The following is a 15636-nucleotide window of genomic DNA, read 5'->3' on the forward strand; positions in this document are numbered from 1 at the left end:
AATGCATTATTCCCAATGCTCTGTGAAATGAATTCAAGCCGAGTCAACACCCACAATAGTCATCTAATGTTTTTTCATAGGGAGCAGACACAAGAATACCAACCGTTAACCGGTGATATAAAGCAGTGCGCCGTTAGACTCTGAAGCATAGGAAACTTGACGGATGAAACGTTCCTCATGTATCAGGATTGGACAGCTTCCAGAAAACCTGCTCATCTAGTGTTGGATTTAACATACCACAGCACTGGAATCCTTAATGACCTTCATACGTCCATGCTACAAGGTAGGAAACCACAGACGCATCCAAAATTTTTGTCTGTAGTTCATTCTGTCCAGGTACCGAAAGCTTTCATTCTATGGTTGGGACAACTCAGACTTGCTGACCACCCAAGAGCTTCCAACATTTAGTCTAGCCCAGATATAGAACCAGCTGTAAAGTGTGGAGCAGGAACAATGAGCCAGGAATGTTTGGTTTAGGGTCACACAGCTACAACATTCTACAGTCACGTTTGTGGCAACAGCTTAGGTAAGCACCTTAACCTTCCCAGATCCAAATCGAATCCCAAAAAGAAATGGTTTGGTGTGACTGGTGCAGAAATTGAAGTCACTGCAGAGTCCAACCCAATTAAATCATAAAACATCAGCATGAACATTAGCACCCAATCTCATTAGCGCTCACATGGCAGAGAAAATAATTGATAACTGTACCGCGCCAGTCTTAAATGGAGAAATTGATTCATTAGCAGCACTAGAAGCTATGAAAACCACTATAGGATTAATCAGTATAAACAAAACTGTATGACATAAGCTTATTTGCACAGGATAAAGAGGACCAGTCATATTTGTCTATTTAATAAATGCAGCAGCAGTGAAATTTGTATTAAAATTTACCCAATACCCAAAAGAAACCAAACGTCATGGTGTTAATCCAGTAGTAGTAGTGTTAATTCCCTGAATGCCTCTTCAATCTCACCTAGTTAACGCCGCCTGATTTCACCCATCATAGGAGACAACAACCCAAATCCTTCATTCATAAACACATCAGCTGTATCCTAATGAACCCGAGAGTTAATAATTGGAACCCAAACCCAGAAAGAAATCAGAAGGACACGGAGGTTGAACAAAACTGTGATGTTTTATTTATCGAGGTGCATGGTTGGGAGTCTCACTTCTGGCTAGACTCTGACTTGGACTGGGAGGCTCTCAGGGAGGACAGGCGGCGTCTCTTGGCGATCTTCTCCTGCTTCTTCTCTTTGGCCTCCTGCAAAACAAAAGGGGGAAAATAAAACAAATTAATCTTAAGTTTCTTTTCCATCTTGGATAAACGAGTCCAGTGAGGGTTTGGCAGAGCGTTGCAGTACGACCATACACACTGTGCACGGTGAGGTCGTTATCCGGTTTGCAGCTCCACTGTTACTGTGGCACCACGCTGTCCCCCCTTTGAGGCTACTGTCCAGCCGGAAAGGGTCTACTGGTGTGCCGTCTACTTAACCATAAGAAACCTAAACCTGTATGATCCTTGCTTTCTTAAAGCAGTGAGTAACCAAACACTAAAATCCCTTCAAGTTTCGTACATTTGTTCCTCCCTTACGTGTGAACCATCCTGTTCACTGTGTGAAACTAGTAACTTCAAAACTCAAACCTCCACTCTATATATGCCCTCTAATGCTACTGACCTATCAAAACATCGTCTTTACATTCAGTACACTCTCCTATTGAGATCCCAAATACAAGCAGCAGTCGTAAGATGCACATGTGATCATGTTTGGGACGGTTTGCGCCGACAGGCCCGTTCGACCGACGTGGAACGAGTCCTGTTCCGATTTAGAACCTTGGGGCGCACTTTCACCAAAAACTAATTCAGATCCAAACAATAGTAGGTTTTTCAGCAGTAACCATGACGACATCCATCATGTTGTAGAGGAAAGAAAGCTAGCTCTCTCTCTACATAGACGCATTTGACGTCATCCTGTGCTGCGCTCCCGAGAAGGAGGCTGTTCCAAATCCTAGATGCCCTAATATCCTCAATACTGAGGCATCTTATTACTTCAATGTTATTTTGGCTCAAGAACGAGTGAGCATCCGACGCTGCCTTAGTGATCAAGGCAATCCCAGAATTCATTGCGGGTCGGGTGCTCTTCTCTCACAGAAAAATAAACATGGCTGACGGGCGGAGAAACGAATGAACTTTTTCAAACGTAAATAAAATATTACTGATTTTTAACTTGTACAGTGTGTTTTTATTTGCAAGTTCGGGCTCGTCAGGAAACGTAACCGTTATCGGTACATGAAGGGTGATGCTATATTGACGTTAGCGTGCTGTGCTACCTCAGTTCATTGGTTTTAAGGGCAAGATGCGCGTTCGAATAACCTGCCTTATAAGTCATTGACTTATTAGAATCCTCTCTACTGAGGTAGCTGCCTGTGTAGACAGTAAGACAGTAAGACAGCTCACTAGGTTTTCGAACACACCCAGTGTCTTATCACCAATAATCCATCCATACTCGCTTTTTGGATAAAAGCAAACATCTGTAAACAGCAGCACAAATGCTCACAGGTATGCTCACACTGAGCTCCACCAGCTTGTCACTACTGTTTACTCCTGTTGTGCATCTACGGTACCAATTACTAACTAGTGCAAACCTGGACCCGCTTCTCTGAGCAGGATCAAAACTTTAAGAAGTCTGAATGGAACCAGAATCCAGATTGAATTATTACTTTATATTGGTGGTGTCCCAGACGCTGACCTTTGTGTATTTTATTTATGCATTTCCTCCCAATTTTACCACAGTCAATCTGTCTTTCGCTGCTGGGGGGGGATACCCGATTGTAGTCGGTCCACCCTAGCAGAGACGTGTCTGCTGCAGGCACCGCCAATCAAGCCTGCTAGCCGACCGGCGGCTACGCCGAGTTTCAAACCGAGGAGTTTGGAATCTCGGCGCTGCGCCGCCTCATACACCAGCACACCAAGACAAATTCCTTGCACGTGAAAACTTGCTCAGCAACAAATCCAATTCTGATTCAGAAGAGCCGAACCATTTGTAATGCTCATGGTTGTAGAGTTTAACACTCTTACTGGTGGATCTGATGGGATTTGGTTGATTGACCGCTGTTGCATATTGGAACGATTACTGAAGGTGATCTTGTTCTGTAATACATATCTGCTGAGAGAAGCCTTCTGCACGCCAACCGCACAAAATCAATATTCGCTTTTGCCAATACAGCAAAAACTGTAGGTGGTTTGGAACGCAGCCTTTATGAGACTCGAGTTCTTGCCGTTTTCTGGTGTCGGACCAACGAGTAAGAACTCGCCGAGATTGGAAAACCGCACACGCTTTCTTGAAGGACAAAATTCTCATGCCACCGGATAGACCTACCGACCGACCTCTCAAAACCTGAACCGTATCCGAGTGATCAACAAAGTCGGCACATAATTCGCTTGACTCTTTCGCACGGGCTCGTACCTTCAGCCTCTTGGCGAGCAGCTTGGCGTACTCCGAGGCCTCCTCCTTGTTCTTCAGCGTGCGCTGTCTCTTCAGGGCAATGCGGCGGCGCTTGTGCTGCAGCACGCGAGGGGTCACCAGACGCTGGATCTTGGGGGCTTTAGTCCTGGGCTTCTTACCTGATGGATAAACAAAACATCATGAAACACCGACATGACAGGAGCACGTAGTACTCAACACGGCTGACTGGACTGGGAGTTTCTGAGCAATCCTAAAGAGTTTGACGGAGCATTGCAGTACAACAAGCCATGGTTTTTTTTTTTGGTCAGGTTGTTATCCGGTTTGCAGCTCCACTGTTACTCTGGCACGCGCCGTCCCCCCTTTAAGGCTACTGACCAGCCGAAAAGGGTCTACTGGCGTGCCCCTTGACTCTAGATGAATATTTGTTCATGGGTCTACCTGCAAATAATAAAGAATGACGAACACCCTGTTCCCTAAAATGTCTCTCACAATCGTGCACCAGTTCAGCTTTGAAACAGACCAGTCCAAGCTGCTGTGAAGAGGAATCCTAAAACCCTTCAAAAGACGTCTCTGGGAGCTTCCTGAATATGACGCTTCCTCTTTTTATTCCACATGGGGCATCGTAGCAGAATACGCTTCACTGTCCGAGTGGTTTGACGAGATTGGTGTAACCGGACCGCCTCTCTTCCTGGCAGTGTGGCTCAGGATGGACATGTCTGTTGTTCCCAGTATTGCTGTTTAATTACATGTCATGTAGTCATGGACAATTTTGTATCTCTAATTCACCTCACCTGCACATCTTGGACTGTAGGAGGAAACCAGAGCTCCCGGAGGATCAAGGGTCCAAAAGGAGCACACTGGAAGTCGTGGGGCTTAAACCAGCAACCTAATCGCTACTCCAGTAGCTAAATCGCGAAGCTACCACTGCCTTTATCTAATAGGACGTGTTTTATATTTTGTTGAGCCACTATTAGGATGCTTGTCTGTAAAATTTACGTCATTATATTCAAATTTAAACCCACGCTTCTGATCCCTGCAGGAAGAAAACCTTCAAAAGCCAAGCGACGGCTCGCTCACCTTCTTTAGTAAGAGGTCTGCGCACCACGTACTGCCTGACGTCGTCCTCCTTGGACAAGTTGAACAGCTTGCGGATCCTGCTGGCTCTCTTGGGGCCCAGGCGACGAGGCACGGTGCTGTCGGTCAGTCCGGGGATGTCCTTCTCACCTACGGACGCAACAAAAAAAAATAAATAAATAAATCAAGGGTCCGAATCATGATTTAAAGGAAGAAAATACGCCGACAGTGACCGGGACAGCCACGTTACCTTTCCTGATGATGACCAAGTTCAGCACGCTCAGGTTGGCGTCGACGATGCAGCCGCGGACAGACTTGCGCTTGCGCTCGCCGGTACGGCGGGGCCTGTAGCAGGAGTGGCCCTTGCTGAGGAGCAGGCGCACACGGCCGTTAGTCAGAACGCCCTGCTTCATGGAGAAACCCTGCTTGTCGTTCCCTCCACTGATGCGCACCACGTAGCCCTGAGATCAGACGCACAGCAAATTAAAGCGCCGGATCAGACTTTCCTCTGTAAAAAAAAAAGGCGAGAGAAATGACGACACAGAATTTGATCAGTTCTGTGCGCATCCTGACCTTCCACTCATCGCCAAGTGGGTCAGCGGCAACTTCTGTGGCCATGCGCTTCTCATAGAAGGTCCTCAGCTTGCGCTCATCGTCCACTTCGATGAGCTTCTGGCAGCCAGTGGCAGGAAAAGATATGTTGAGCTGGAAGAGAATTGGGGAGGAGAGGGAACATTAGTGTACAATACCTCCAAGATAAGCAATACAGTCATAAATCAGTCACAAATATCTGTCAGAAACCACCAGACAAAGTAAATAAGCAAATGCAATTGGGCCAGAGACCAAGTATTTTATGTACTAAATACGCTCATGGGCAAAAAATGCCAGAAAATTGTTATTTTGGACATTTTTTGCGCACCCAGACAGGTGCTAGTCTGAGCAAACCTACTACCACTCATTTTATGACTAATAAAGATAATGCAATTCTGGTTCAGTGTGCCAAAAGGGAGTTTCAGAAGAACAGTGGAGGTAGGATGTTACGAAGGCGACACTGAAATGGTTTGGGCATGTGCAGAGATTGGGAGAAGGTCACCAAGGCTTAAGATGGCAGGCTGGAGGAGGAGATGAGGGCCAAAAAGAAGGGAAATCGATTTTGTCTCGAATTTTTTTTAGACCAAACACACCAAAATCAGTCCGTGTTCACTAACAAACAACCTGGAGTTAAGAGATAGGATGCTGAACTCTACAGTGCAGAAGATGAGATGCTGACCATCCTAAACCAGACACCACTCAACTGTTAACAGACTGGACAAATGTTACAAAACCTGTTCCTGCCGATCAATCGTGCACTGTTACCAGTATTGACCGCCTAGTATTTACACGTCATGTCTGTTTTGCAATGGCTGGCTGCACAGATAGGTCAGTTTTCTCTCGTGCTGCTTGTAGTGGACTAGGACCTAATAATACAATCCACATCCTCTGCCTTCAGTGCCATCAAGTGGGCCATTATCTCATTTTCTGTTCTGGCCACCTTTTAAACTCGCTCAGTGGTCACCGTCTTCCTCTGAGCCTTTAAACAGTTCTCCAATGCAACTGTACATTTATTTATTAGGATTTTAGCGGCATGTTTTACACTTTGGTTACATTCATGACAGGAACGGTAGTTACTCGTTACACAAGATTCATCAGTTCACAAGTTTAAATGTCAAACACAGTCATGGACGATTTTGTATCTTCAATTAACCTGACTGCACATCTTTGGGACTGTGGGAGGAAACCGGAGCACCTGGAGTAAACCCACGCAGACTCCACACAGAAAAGGACCCAAACCGTCCCACCTGGGGATCGAACCCAGGACCTTCTTGCTGTAAGGCAACAGTGCAACCCACCATGCCACTGTGTACATTTATTTAGAATTTTAAAAAAATCTAAGGGAGAGGATGTAAATACATAAAGAGAAACTATGCAGCTACAACATGCTGGTTCTCTAGTAATGGTGTCAACAATCAATCGCAAATGCAACAAATAAAATAAGCAAAAGATTTGTTTGTTCCTCATTAGGTTGGCAGAAATGTATAAGCAACCATGTGGTTTTGACATATTCACTTAAAACAAGTCTTTATTTTCACAAGGTTTCTTTTACCTTTGAGAGGCTGCTTCGAGACAGCTGTTATAATAATATTAAATGTTATAATAATAGTATAATAATATAATATTGCAGTAAACAATAATAGCAGACAAACTGGGCCAATAGACGTGAATAAATTGTTATAGGTGCACAAATCTAAACACTATATTAATATTCCATCTAAACTAATCAACAACTGCTCTGATTACGAATTGATCTTTAATCCAACACCATTAATTAAGGCTTTTAGTTAAGTAAATATGTCTGAATACATGCCTTTAATAGTAAGTTATAGGTTTTAACCAGTCTGTGCTAACATGCTACGTTAAATTAAGTGAACTGTTGGCTATAATTGTGGTGTAAATACTCATGGGGTGCAGTTTTATTATTATTTAGATCAATATATAATTAAAATGACGCTAATAAGGCGATAAATTCCACCAAACAACCAGCGCGGCTCACACCATCTCCACATTTATACACAGTAGCCGCCATGACATTAGCCAACTAGCAGCTCCGCTATTCACCCCAAATAATCCGCCTTCATCCACTTCATAACCACCCTTATAACTACTTCATCACGTCGATACGACATGCTCGAACCCTTAGCGATGCATACAGGGACGTATTTCAGCCACATTGGCAGTAAAACACATTAAAAATATAAATATGAATCCTCGTACCTTCATGCTGGAGGACTGTCTATGCCGGAGTCCACCACGGAAAAGAGGCCGGAAACCGGCGTCATACTCTCACATAGTCTCCAAGTCTCGCGAGATTTCACTCGCCGCGCGTTAATTCCAATAACAGCTAGCGTAAATTTATGAACGGTTTTTATTACATATAAGTGATGTTATTGAGACAGATGTGCAGAATTATAACATAATACACTTCATTTATTTAATTATTTGTTTGTATTATTGTACTGACTGGGCAGAGCTGACAGGACTTCAGTGTAATACACACACACACACACACACACACACTTGTAACACGTATGATGGTTGGCTAGTCATTTACTTCTGTCCTAGAAGACCCACAAAGAGAACATACCAAACTCACAACCAGTAATGACCACCTGTTGCTGTGCGGCACAAGCTCTATGATCAACACCATCACAAAGCTGATAAAATAAATCCATGACATGTCATCGAACTGTTTTCAATCATGTATACATTAGTTGGATGCTTGTGGTTCTTTAGAGACAGTATTAAAAGCATTCAACACCTAATAGATAGGGTCAGTTGTAGCCTAGTGGTAAAAGGTACTAGTAACCAAAAGGTCGCTGGTTCAAGCCCCACCACTAGGGTTGCCAACTTTCAGAACTGGAAATAAGGAACACCTTGGGCTGGCAGGTTGGCGGAATGCATTGGGGGTGGTGGTATGGTGGGTGTTTACCTGAGCGGGAGTGGGGGGGGGGGGGGGTAGGCAGTTAGAGTTGCACCTATAAAAAATATAATGGGTCTTACACCATCATTGGCTGTTTAACATTTATTATTTTCATTCTTCACAATAATAAATCAGAACCATATTTTAAGCAAAACAACATGCATAAAGAATCATGTAATATTTTTTCTCAATAGTGCAAACAACATTTTACACTGACATGCAGCCTCGGTTCTGGACTGCGTTGCTTAGGGGGCAGTGAGAAAAGTGCCGGCCCTGCTCGTGTTACTTTAGTTTCGCCCTAAGCCGGATTCGAACCTACGGTGGAAAAATACACTCTACGCTCTGCCCACTGTGCTACAGCGGAGTAATGAACAGGTTGTTATGCTGATATGCCTGCGCACACACAGCGTTACTAACACTAAAAGTGAAATATTACTTAAAATAATAACCAAACGCTTTCGAATTCCCACGGTAGCAGCAGTTTCCTTCTGTCTCAGTCTAATCTGCAGCATTTCTCTCCCATTGATAAAAATACGGAATAAAGCGCGTCCCGTATCAGTTCAAAAATGGAACATGACGTTTATTTTCCACATAAGGAATGATTCCGTATTTTACGGGACGGTTGGCAACCCTACCCACCACTGCCAGGTTGCCAACACTCAATTGCTTAGACAATACAGTGTCACAGTTCTGTAAGTGGCTTTAGATGAAAGTGTCTGCTAAATGCTGAAAATGTACAAATGTCTATTACTAGTAACAGATCCTTCACCCTCACATGCATTTTAAAGTGTTTCAAAATACAAATTCCTGTGCACATTTTTTGGGGTGGGGGGGGGGGTTGAAATGTCTTGGCTAATCATTGTATGTCAGAAATTCATTTTCTTTCTTGCTTCACTTTTTATGTTATTTGATCTTAACTTTACTCTGTGTTCTCTTCAGTCTTCAGTTTTCTTCAATCTTTGTCATTTCGTATTTGCTGTGGATTTAAAAGCTTGATGTTCCAGTGAGTTTTTCCTTTTTTAATGGAAAATTATTTATTTATTTATTTATCGATTTACTCATATATACTCATTTATATAGTATTAGGAGAAGGTGGAGGGCACTGGGTTAGAGGGGTGTTGTGTTTTTAGGAGAAGGTAGAAGGGACTGTGTTAGAGGGGTATTGCGTTTTTAGGAGAAGGTGGAAGGGACTGGGTTAGAGGGGTGTTGTGTATTTAGGAGAAGGTACAAGGGACTGGGTTAAAGGGGTGTTGTGTATTTAGGAGAAGGTAGAAGGGACTGGGTTAGAGGGGTGTTGTGTTTTTAGGAGAAGGTAGAAGGGACTGGGTTAGAGGGGTGTTGTGTTTTTAGGAGAAGGTAGAAGGGACTGGGTTAGAGGGGTATTGCGTTTTTAGGAGAAGGTGGAAGGGACTGGGTTAGAGGGGTGTTGTGTTTTTAGGAGAAGGTGGAAGGGACTGGGTTAGAGGGGTGTTGTGTATTTAGGAGAAGGTAGAAGGGACTGGGTTAGAGGGGTGTTGTGTTTTTAGGAGAAGGTAGAAGGGACTGGGTTAGAGGGGTGTTGTGTATTTAGGAGAAGGTAGAAGGGGCTGGGTTAGAGTGGTATTGTGTTTAGGAGAAGGTAGAAGGGACTGAGTTAGAGGGGTGTTGTGTTTTTAGGAGAAGGTAGAAGGGACTGGGTTAGAGGGGTATTGTGTTTTTAGGAGAAGGTAGAAGTGACTGGGTTAGAGTGGACATTGTGTCAGGGCTGTTGTCATTGGCACTGAGAATAACAGTATGCAGTGTTGGCTTGATGAACAGGAAGCACTCAGGCTCACAGGCTGATAAAGAAACTCAACTACAGGAATGAAGAGTGAAAAACTGTGGCAGCATCTACAGCCAGGAACCTCCGAAATCGACTGGTGCGAGGGCAACTATGAAATCCACCCCAGCATTGCGGAATTCTACAACACGGTCAGATCTCTGCTTTATATTTGTTGTGTTTGGTTCATAAAGAGAAGGGAACAGTTGTCTGTGTGGGACTTGAGTTTTTTTATTTACATTATTAGTTAGTGGGCTGTTTCTGATCTGTCATGATTTAAATGGCTCAGACTTTATTACTTGTACTTTTTAACCTAATATTTTACTCTATAGTTGTTCATATTATTATTTACATGCTTATTTACATAGGATACTTACTAAGCCACTTGCATACACTATATGGACAAAAACATTGGGACCCCCTTTCTAATTTTAGCGAATTCGTGTGTTTTAGCGGCAACTTTTGCTGTTAGGTGTAAGGTAAATGATATGCTTCCAACTTTGCAGCAACAGTTTAGGGAGCTCTCGTTCCTATTCCAGCATGAATGTGCCCCTGTCCACATCATAATGAGCTTGTTGGACATCTATTTCTATTTCAAAATACAAATGATATTAAAACAGCTTTAAAACAGACTTACCTTAATGTGATTTTTTTAGTTTAAACAACAATCAGAAAATACAATGATATTGTTGTTGACTGTTGACTTTGACGTATGTTTGTGGAAATTTATGCCAGTTTATTTAAAAGAGCATTTGTATGGCTAGGCATTGATGTCGGTCAAGAAAGCCTCAGTTGATGTTCCGGTTCATTCCAAAGCTTAGCAGGACTCTGTGCAGGCTGGAGTTTTTTAAACCAAGCTTTTCTTCATTTGTTTATAGAGCTCGCTTTGTGCACAGGGGCGCAGTCATGCTCGACCAGGAAAGGAATTAAAATAGAAGGACTGTCCCAATATTTTTGTTCATATAATGTGCTTAATTCTAAATAAAAGAGATTTCAACGTTTGTGTGAATGGATGTTTTCTAAATCGCCGCTCATCACTGTTATTTTCAGGTCAGCAATGTGCTGTTTTTTATTTTGCCTCCTATTCTGATGTATTTATTCCACCAATATGCAACTTATCATAACCGTGGAATTTATCTCATATGGAGTCTGCTCATCGTGGTCGGTAGGTGCTCAGACTGAATTCTTGCATTAGCATTAACACATTTACTTCTTTTCTCAGATTCTTTGTGCAAAATGTCTCACATTTTCTCTTTTAACATTCAAATTAGAATCAGAATAAGATTTATTGGCCATGTGGACACACAAGGAATTTGATTCCTTGGCTGTTGGTTTCTCTCTAGTGTGTATGCAATATACAGGCAATGTACATATAATGCAGAAGGTGGATTGGCTGCTGTAAATTGCCCCTAGGTGTGTGACTGAGTAAGAGAAGCATATTTGTGTCCTGGCTTACAATTGGTCTGTGATGTGTCTTTGCCTTAAAGCCATTGCTGGACCCACTGGAACCCTGATTAGGATGAAACTTCTAGTAAGAATAAATGATTAATGAAAGACAACATACAATTATGTGGCCAAAAGTATTTGGACACCTGACCATGAGCTTGTCAGACGTGCTTTTAAAACAGTATGGCATCTATGCGATCTTTTCAGATATTACATTCTCCTTTGGAAAGGCTTCACACAAGACTTTGAGGTATGTGTATGGGAATTTGTGCCCATTCAGTCAAGGAATGACAGCATTTGTATATGGACTTTTGTCCATATAGCGTACTCCTTGTGGCTGGCTCTGTTGGTGTAGATAAGGTGGAAACTATTGGAGACGTTTTCCTTACAGATACAGTTGTCCTCGTTCCTCCACTGATAATAAACACGTTCTACAGCGCTCCAGTACTGCATAATGCACATAAACAAAGAGTGTACAATGAAAGCACTGGCTGACAGGACTATAATTAGAGCACAATAGATGACTCTTCAGAACTGCATTGTAATTCCAAGCATAAGCCAGGTTCTAGGAGACGATCTCCACGATGTTGTTTTAACGAATGCAATACTACACTGTCCAGTTTTTTTTTGTGATACACTTGAGCAACATAAACATGGTAGACTCACTCGCTAAATGGCCGTCATTGAAATAATGCATTAATGCTTATTAAAATATCTACACGAACGATCCGGCTCTGCTCTCTCTTTCAGGTGCTGGCTCGGCGTATTTCCACGCTACGCTCAGTTTTCTAGGTCAGATGCTGGATGAACTGGCGATCCTCTGGGTGTTGATGTGTGCCCTCGCAATGTGGTTCCCTAAACGATACCTGCCCGAGATGTTCCACCAGGACAGGTGCCAATATAAAGATGCTCCATCCAATAACACAACTGATTTAACTGAGGAGAAGCGTGTTGTCAACCCCTTGACAAGGGTTATGATATTATTCTTACATTTTCAGTAAGGATAACAAAATGATATAATAATAATGAAATGCAAGAGTAACCCCCTCTAGGCTCACTGATGCCCCCTAGGCAGCCACAGCCCCCTGGTTGAGAACCACTGGTCTACAGAATAACATGTCATTTCTGAAGCAGCTACACGATTTTCAGAGATCCTCTAATCTCCTGGATAGATCAGCAAGGGTTAAAGAAAAACACCTACCAAAAATACAATGCAATGAGCACAAAGTACATGTAAAATAAATTTAAAAGTGTCTCTTGGTTGTTTTACAGATCACACTTTAAGCTGGCGGTTGGCATGCTGGCTGGCGTTACTACCTGCTTGGCGTTTGTGAAGCCGGTGCTGAACTCAGTCTCTTTGATGACTTTGGGGATTCCCTGTACGGTTCTGCTCATTACTGAGCTCAGGAGGTGAGAACGTTACTATCACTGACCTACAGATCACACAGCACACTCAGTAAACCTCCACACATTTGGTTTGTACTGGCGTGAGTCGTGACCCCCTCGGTCAGTGGCGTGTTTTTTCCTTTCCTTCATTAGCCCCGTTACACCCAGCACGGACCGGCCTATCCTGCTCCATGTTACTGGGTGTGTTTTTGATTTCTGGTTGCTGATGGAACGTTGTTTATCTGATTCATCATTCAGCTGTGTGGGTCACAGTTCGTACCCTTTCCTATTTGGCATGAGGCCTCGTTCTGGGTCGTGAGAGGTTGCATACCAATGAAGATTTGTTCCTCCAGTCAGTGTAAAATCATACAATTCAAAAAATACTATTTAAAAACTATTTAAAGAGATTTTCAAAAGAAAATAAATAATAAAATTGTAAAGAAAATGTTTTATTAGTAAACAAAAATAAATAAAATAAATAAAAATAAAAATAAACAATAAATGTAATAATAATTAGAGGAAAAAATAATAAACTTACTACTAATAATAATAACAACAAATATATTATTATTAATAATAAATATCAAAATAATAATAAACATAATAAATGGAATGATAATCAGAAGAAAAAGAAAATAATAATAAACAAACATAATAAATGTAATAATAATCAGAAGAAAAAGAAAATAATAATAAACATATTACTACTTTTAATAATAAATATATTAATAATAATATTAAAATATAATAATAATAAACATAAAAAATGAAATAATAATTAAAAGACAAAGAGGAAAATAATACACATAATAAAAATCATTAACAATGTAATAATAACTAGAAGAAAATTGTAATAAACATAATAATAATAACAATAATAAATCGTAAAAGTTTTTTTTTCATTAGTCACAGTTAATGCTGCCTGGGGCTTTTTCTATAACCTGAAACATCCTTTTAAAGGTTATATATATTTTACAGTTTCTCATCTGTACAGAAGAACCATTAGGTGCTATATAGAAGCATTTATGGATGCTGTGTGTTGGTAAATGTATTTTATTTACTGTGTGTACATCTGTGTGTGTTTTTTCATTACAGATGTGAAAATGATCGTGTATTTAAACTGGGTCTAATCGCAGCACTGTGGTGGATCGTGGCTCTGCTGTGCTGGATCAGTGACAGGATCTTCTGTGAGCTGTGGTCCAACATTAACTTCCCGTATCTGCATGGTATCTGGTACGCTGCACTCCTTAAATTTTTACCTACAATCACATTCATTTTATAATTACTGCAACAAATTCAGGTCAAAAGTTTGTGAGGAATCCGTGATTACTATTTCTGCCCTGATCCTGGTTCTTGTTTTTAATAAGTCCTGGAGGGTGGGCAGGGGAACACCAATGATTTTCTCTGCTCTGTCCACCACTCTTTGCATCTGCATCTGTCCTGTTTTGTGGCTGAACCAAACCATACTGTGTAGATGTGTACAGGACAGATTTAATGACCGCAGTGTAGAATTGTTTCAACAGCTCCTGTGGCATACCATGCTTCCTCAGTTCATGCAGAAAGAACATCCTTCGCTGGGCCTTTTTGAGGATGGAGTTGGTGTTGGTCATTGGAAATTGTAGTTCCCAAGAACTTGAAGGTCTCCACAGTAGACACAGTGCTGTTGGAAATTGTGATGGGGAGCAGTATTGAGGGTCTTAAAGTCCACTATCATCTCTACAGTCTCTACAGATTAAATAGGGCAATTAGGGTTCCAATAATTAGGGCAAAAATATTGGAACATTTACTGTGATTGTCCATTAGAAACTTAAAATCTAACAAAGTCATATTCATATTTTTAAATTTATAAAGTCTATTGTGGGTTTTCTGAAAATCAAGTCCATTTTCTTTTGATGTCATGAAAAAAAAAACGCTTGGAGGAAAGTTTTCAGGGAATAATGATCAGAAATATGTTTGAAGAAAAAAAGCGTAGGCGATTAAACCCAACAACACTGTATCTACTGTATATCTACTGCATCTATGCAGAAAGTGGATGGGATTATAATGAAAGAAACAACTTAATAATATATTTTGATTTTGTTTTGCCTTATACTTTGTTCTGTTTAACCTGTTCTCCTCATTAGTAGACACTTTTGTCTGCCATCTAGCGGTGGAAAAAAGTACTAGACAATTTTTGGTAGATATGAAGATTTCTGACGTTTTTGTGCAAACAGACATTAAGTAGTGCAAAGTAGCTGCATAAACATTTATTTGTTTTAGTGAAAATTGCTGCTCTGCTAAAAGATAAAACAACTTTAATGTTTCTGTTCTTGTGGTTTTGGACTTTAGTATGATGGTTTCCGGCGAGAGGTCTGAACCTGCATGTCTGTTTCTATCTTTATTTTATTAATTGTGTGTGTGTGTGTGTGTGTGTTTAATCCAGGCACATGCTGATCTGTATTGCCTCGTACCTGGGCTGTGTGTGTTTTGCTTACTTGGATGTCGTCACTGAGGCTCCAGAGAGAGCGCCGGTCCTTCTGTTCTGGCCCAGTGAACGTTGGGCCTTTATCGGCGTACCCTACATCACACTGCTCCATACACACCACAAATCCCCCTTAAAGATTATGTAAAGGGTCAGGAAGAGGATGAGGATGAATGTAACACCATGGAGGACATTACAAGCTGAAATATATTTATATAAAGAACCGTGATTGACATTCTAAGGATTTAGGTTCGATGTGTGTTTTGTTTATGTTTACATTGTTGTGCCAAGTACTGTATGTTTCTAACCTCATTTATTTTGAAAAGTTACTTACACCTGTCCTCTGGGAAGCAACAAGGGACTTTTGTTTTAATGGAAGACACATTAATAATATTAATGAAATACCTCCCCTTACATTTTAGACTTTATAGCGGTTTTGTTTATTAAAATAGAGAAAACTAAAATTCTACTAGTGGCTTGGTGGCACAGT

General features: G+C 41.4%; 3 protein-coding genes across 3 annotated transcripts in view; 2 read left to right on the forward strand and 1 right to left on the reverse strand.

Moving 5' to 3' along the window:
• The window catches only part of dnaja1 (DnaJ heat shock protein family (Hsp40) member A1), a 41072-nt gene extending 36490 nt beyond the window's left edge, over positions 1-4582 (forward strand). Inside the window, exons 10-11 of the mRNA XM_063008688.1 lie at positions 81-283; positions 4504-4582. Coding sequence (XP_062864758.1) covers positions 81-116 — 36 coding nt within the window. The 3' untranslated portion in view covers positions 117-283; positions 4504-4582. The remainder of the gene's footprint in view (positions 1-80; positions 284-4503) is intronic.
• Positions 1117-7430, reverse strand: rps6 (ribosomal protein S6). Its single transcript, XM_063008697.1, has 6 exons — positions 7350-7430; positions 5112-5243; positions 4789-4999; positions 4542-4688; positions 3465-3622; positions 1117-1261 (listed from the first exon to the last, which is right to left on the reverse strand). Exons 1-6 carry the CDS (start codon positions 7353-7355, stop codon positions 1166-1168), a joined length of 750 nt encoding a protein of 249 aa, XP_062864767.1. The 5' UTR covers positions 7356-7430; the 3' UTR covers positions 1117-1165.
• Positions 7431-9038: 1608 nt separating this feature from the next.
• Positions 9039-15384, forward strand: LOC134326518 (alkaline ceramidase 2-like). The gene is made up of 7 exons (XM_063008696.1): positions 9039-9058; positions 9853-10005; positions 10904-11018; positions 12050-12191; positions 12572-12709; positions 13781-13918; positions 15108-15384. Exons 2-7 carry the CDS (start codon positions 9898-9900, stop codon positions 15292-15294), a joined length of 828 nt encoding a protein of 275 aa, XP_062864766.1. The 5' UTR covers positions 9039-9058; positions 9853-9897; the 3' UTR covers positions 15295-15384.
• Positions 15385-15636: the final 252 nt, after the last annotated feature.

This window comes from Trichomycterus rosablanca, chromosome 14 (genome assembly GCF_030014385.1).
Source record: "Trichomycterus rosablanca isolate fTriRos1 chromosome 14, fTriRos1.hap1, whole genome shotgun sequence".
Classification (NCBI taxonomy): domain Eukaryota; kingdom Metazoa; phylum Chordata; class Actinopteri; order Siluriformes; family Trichomycteridae; genus Trichomycterus; species Trichomycterus rosablanca.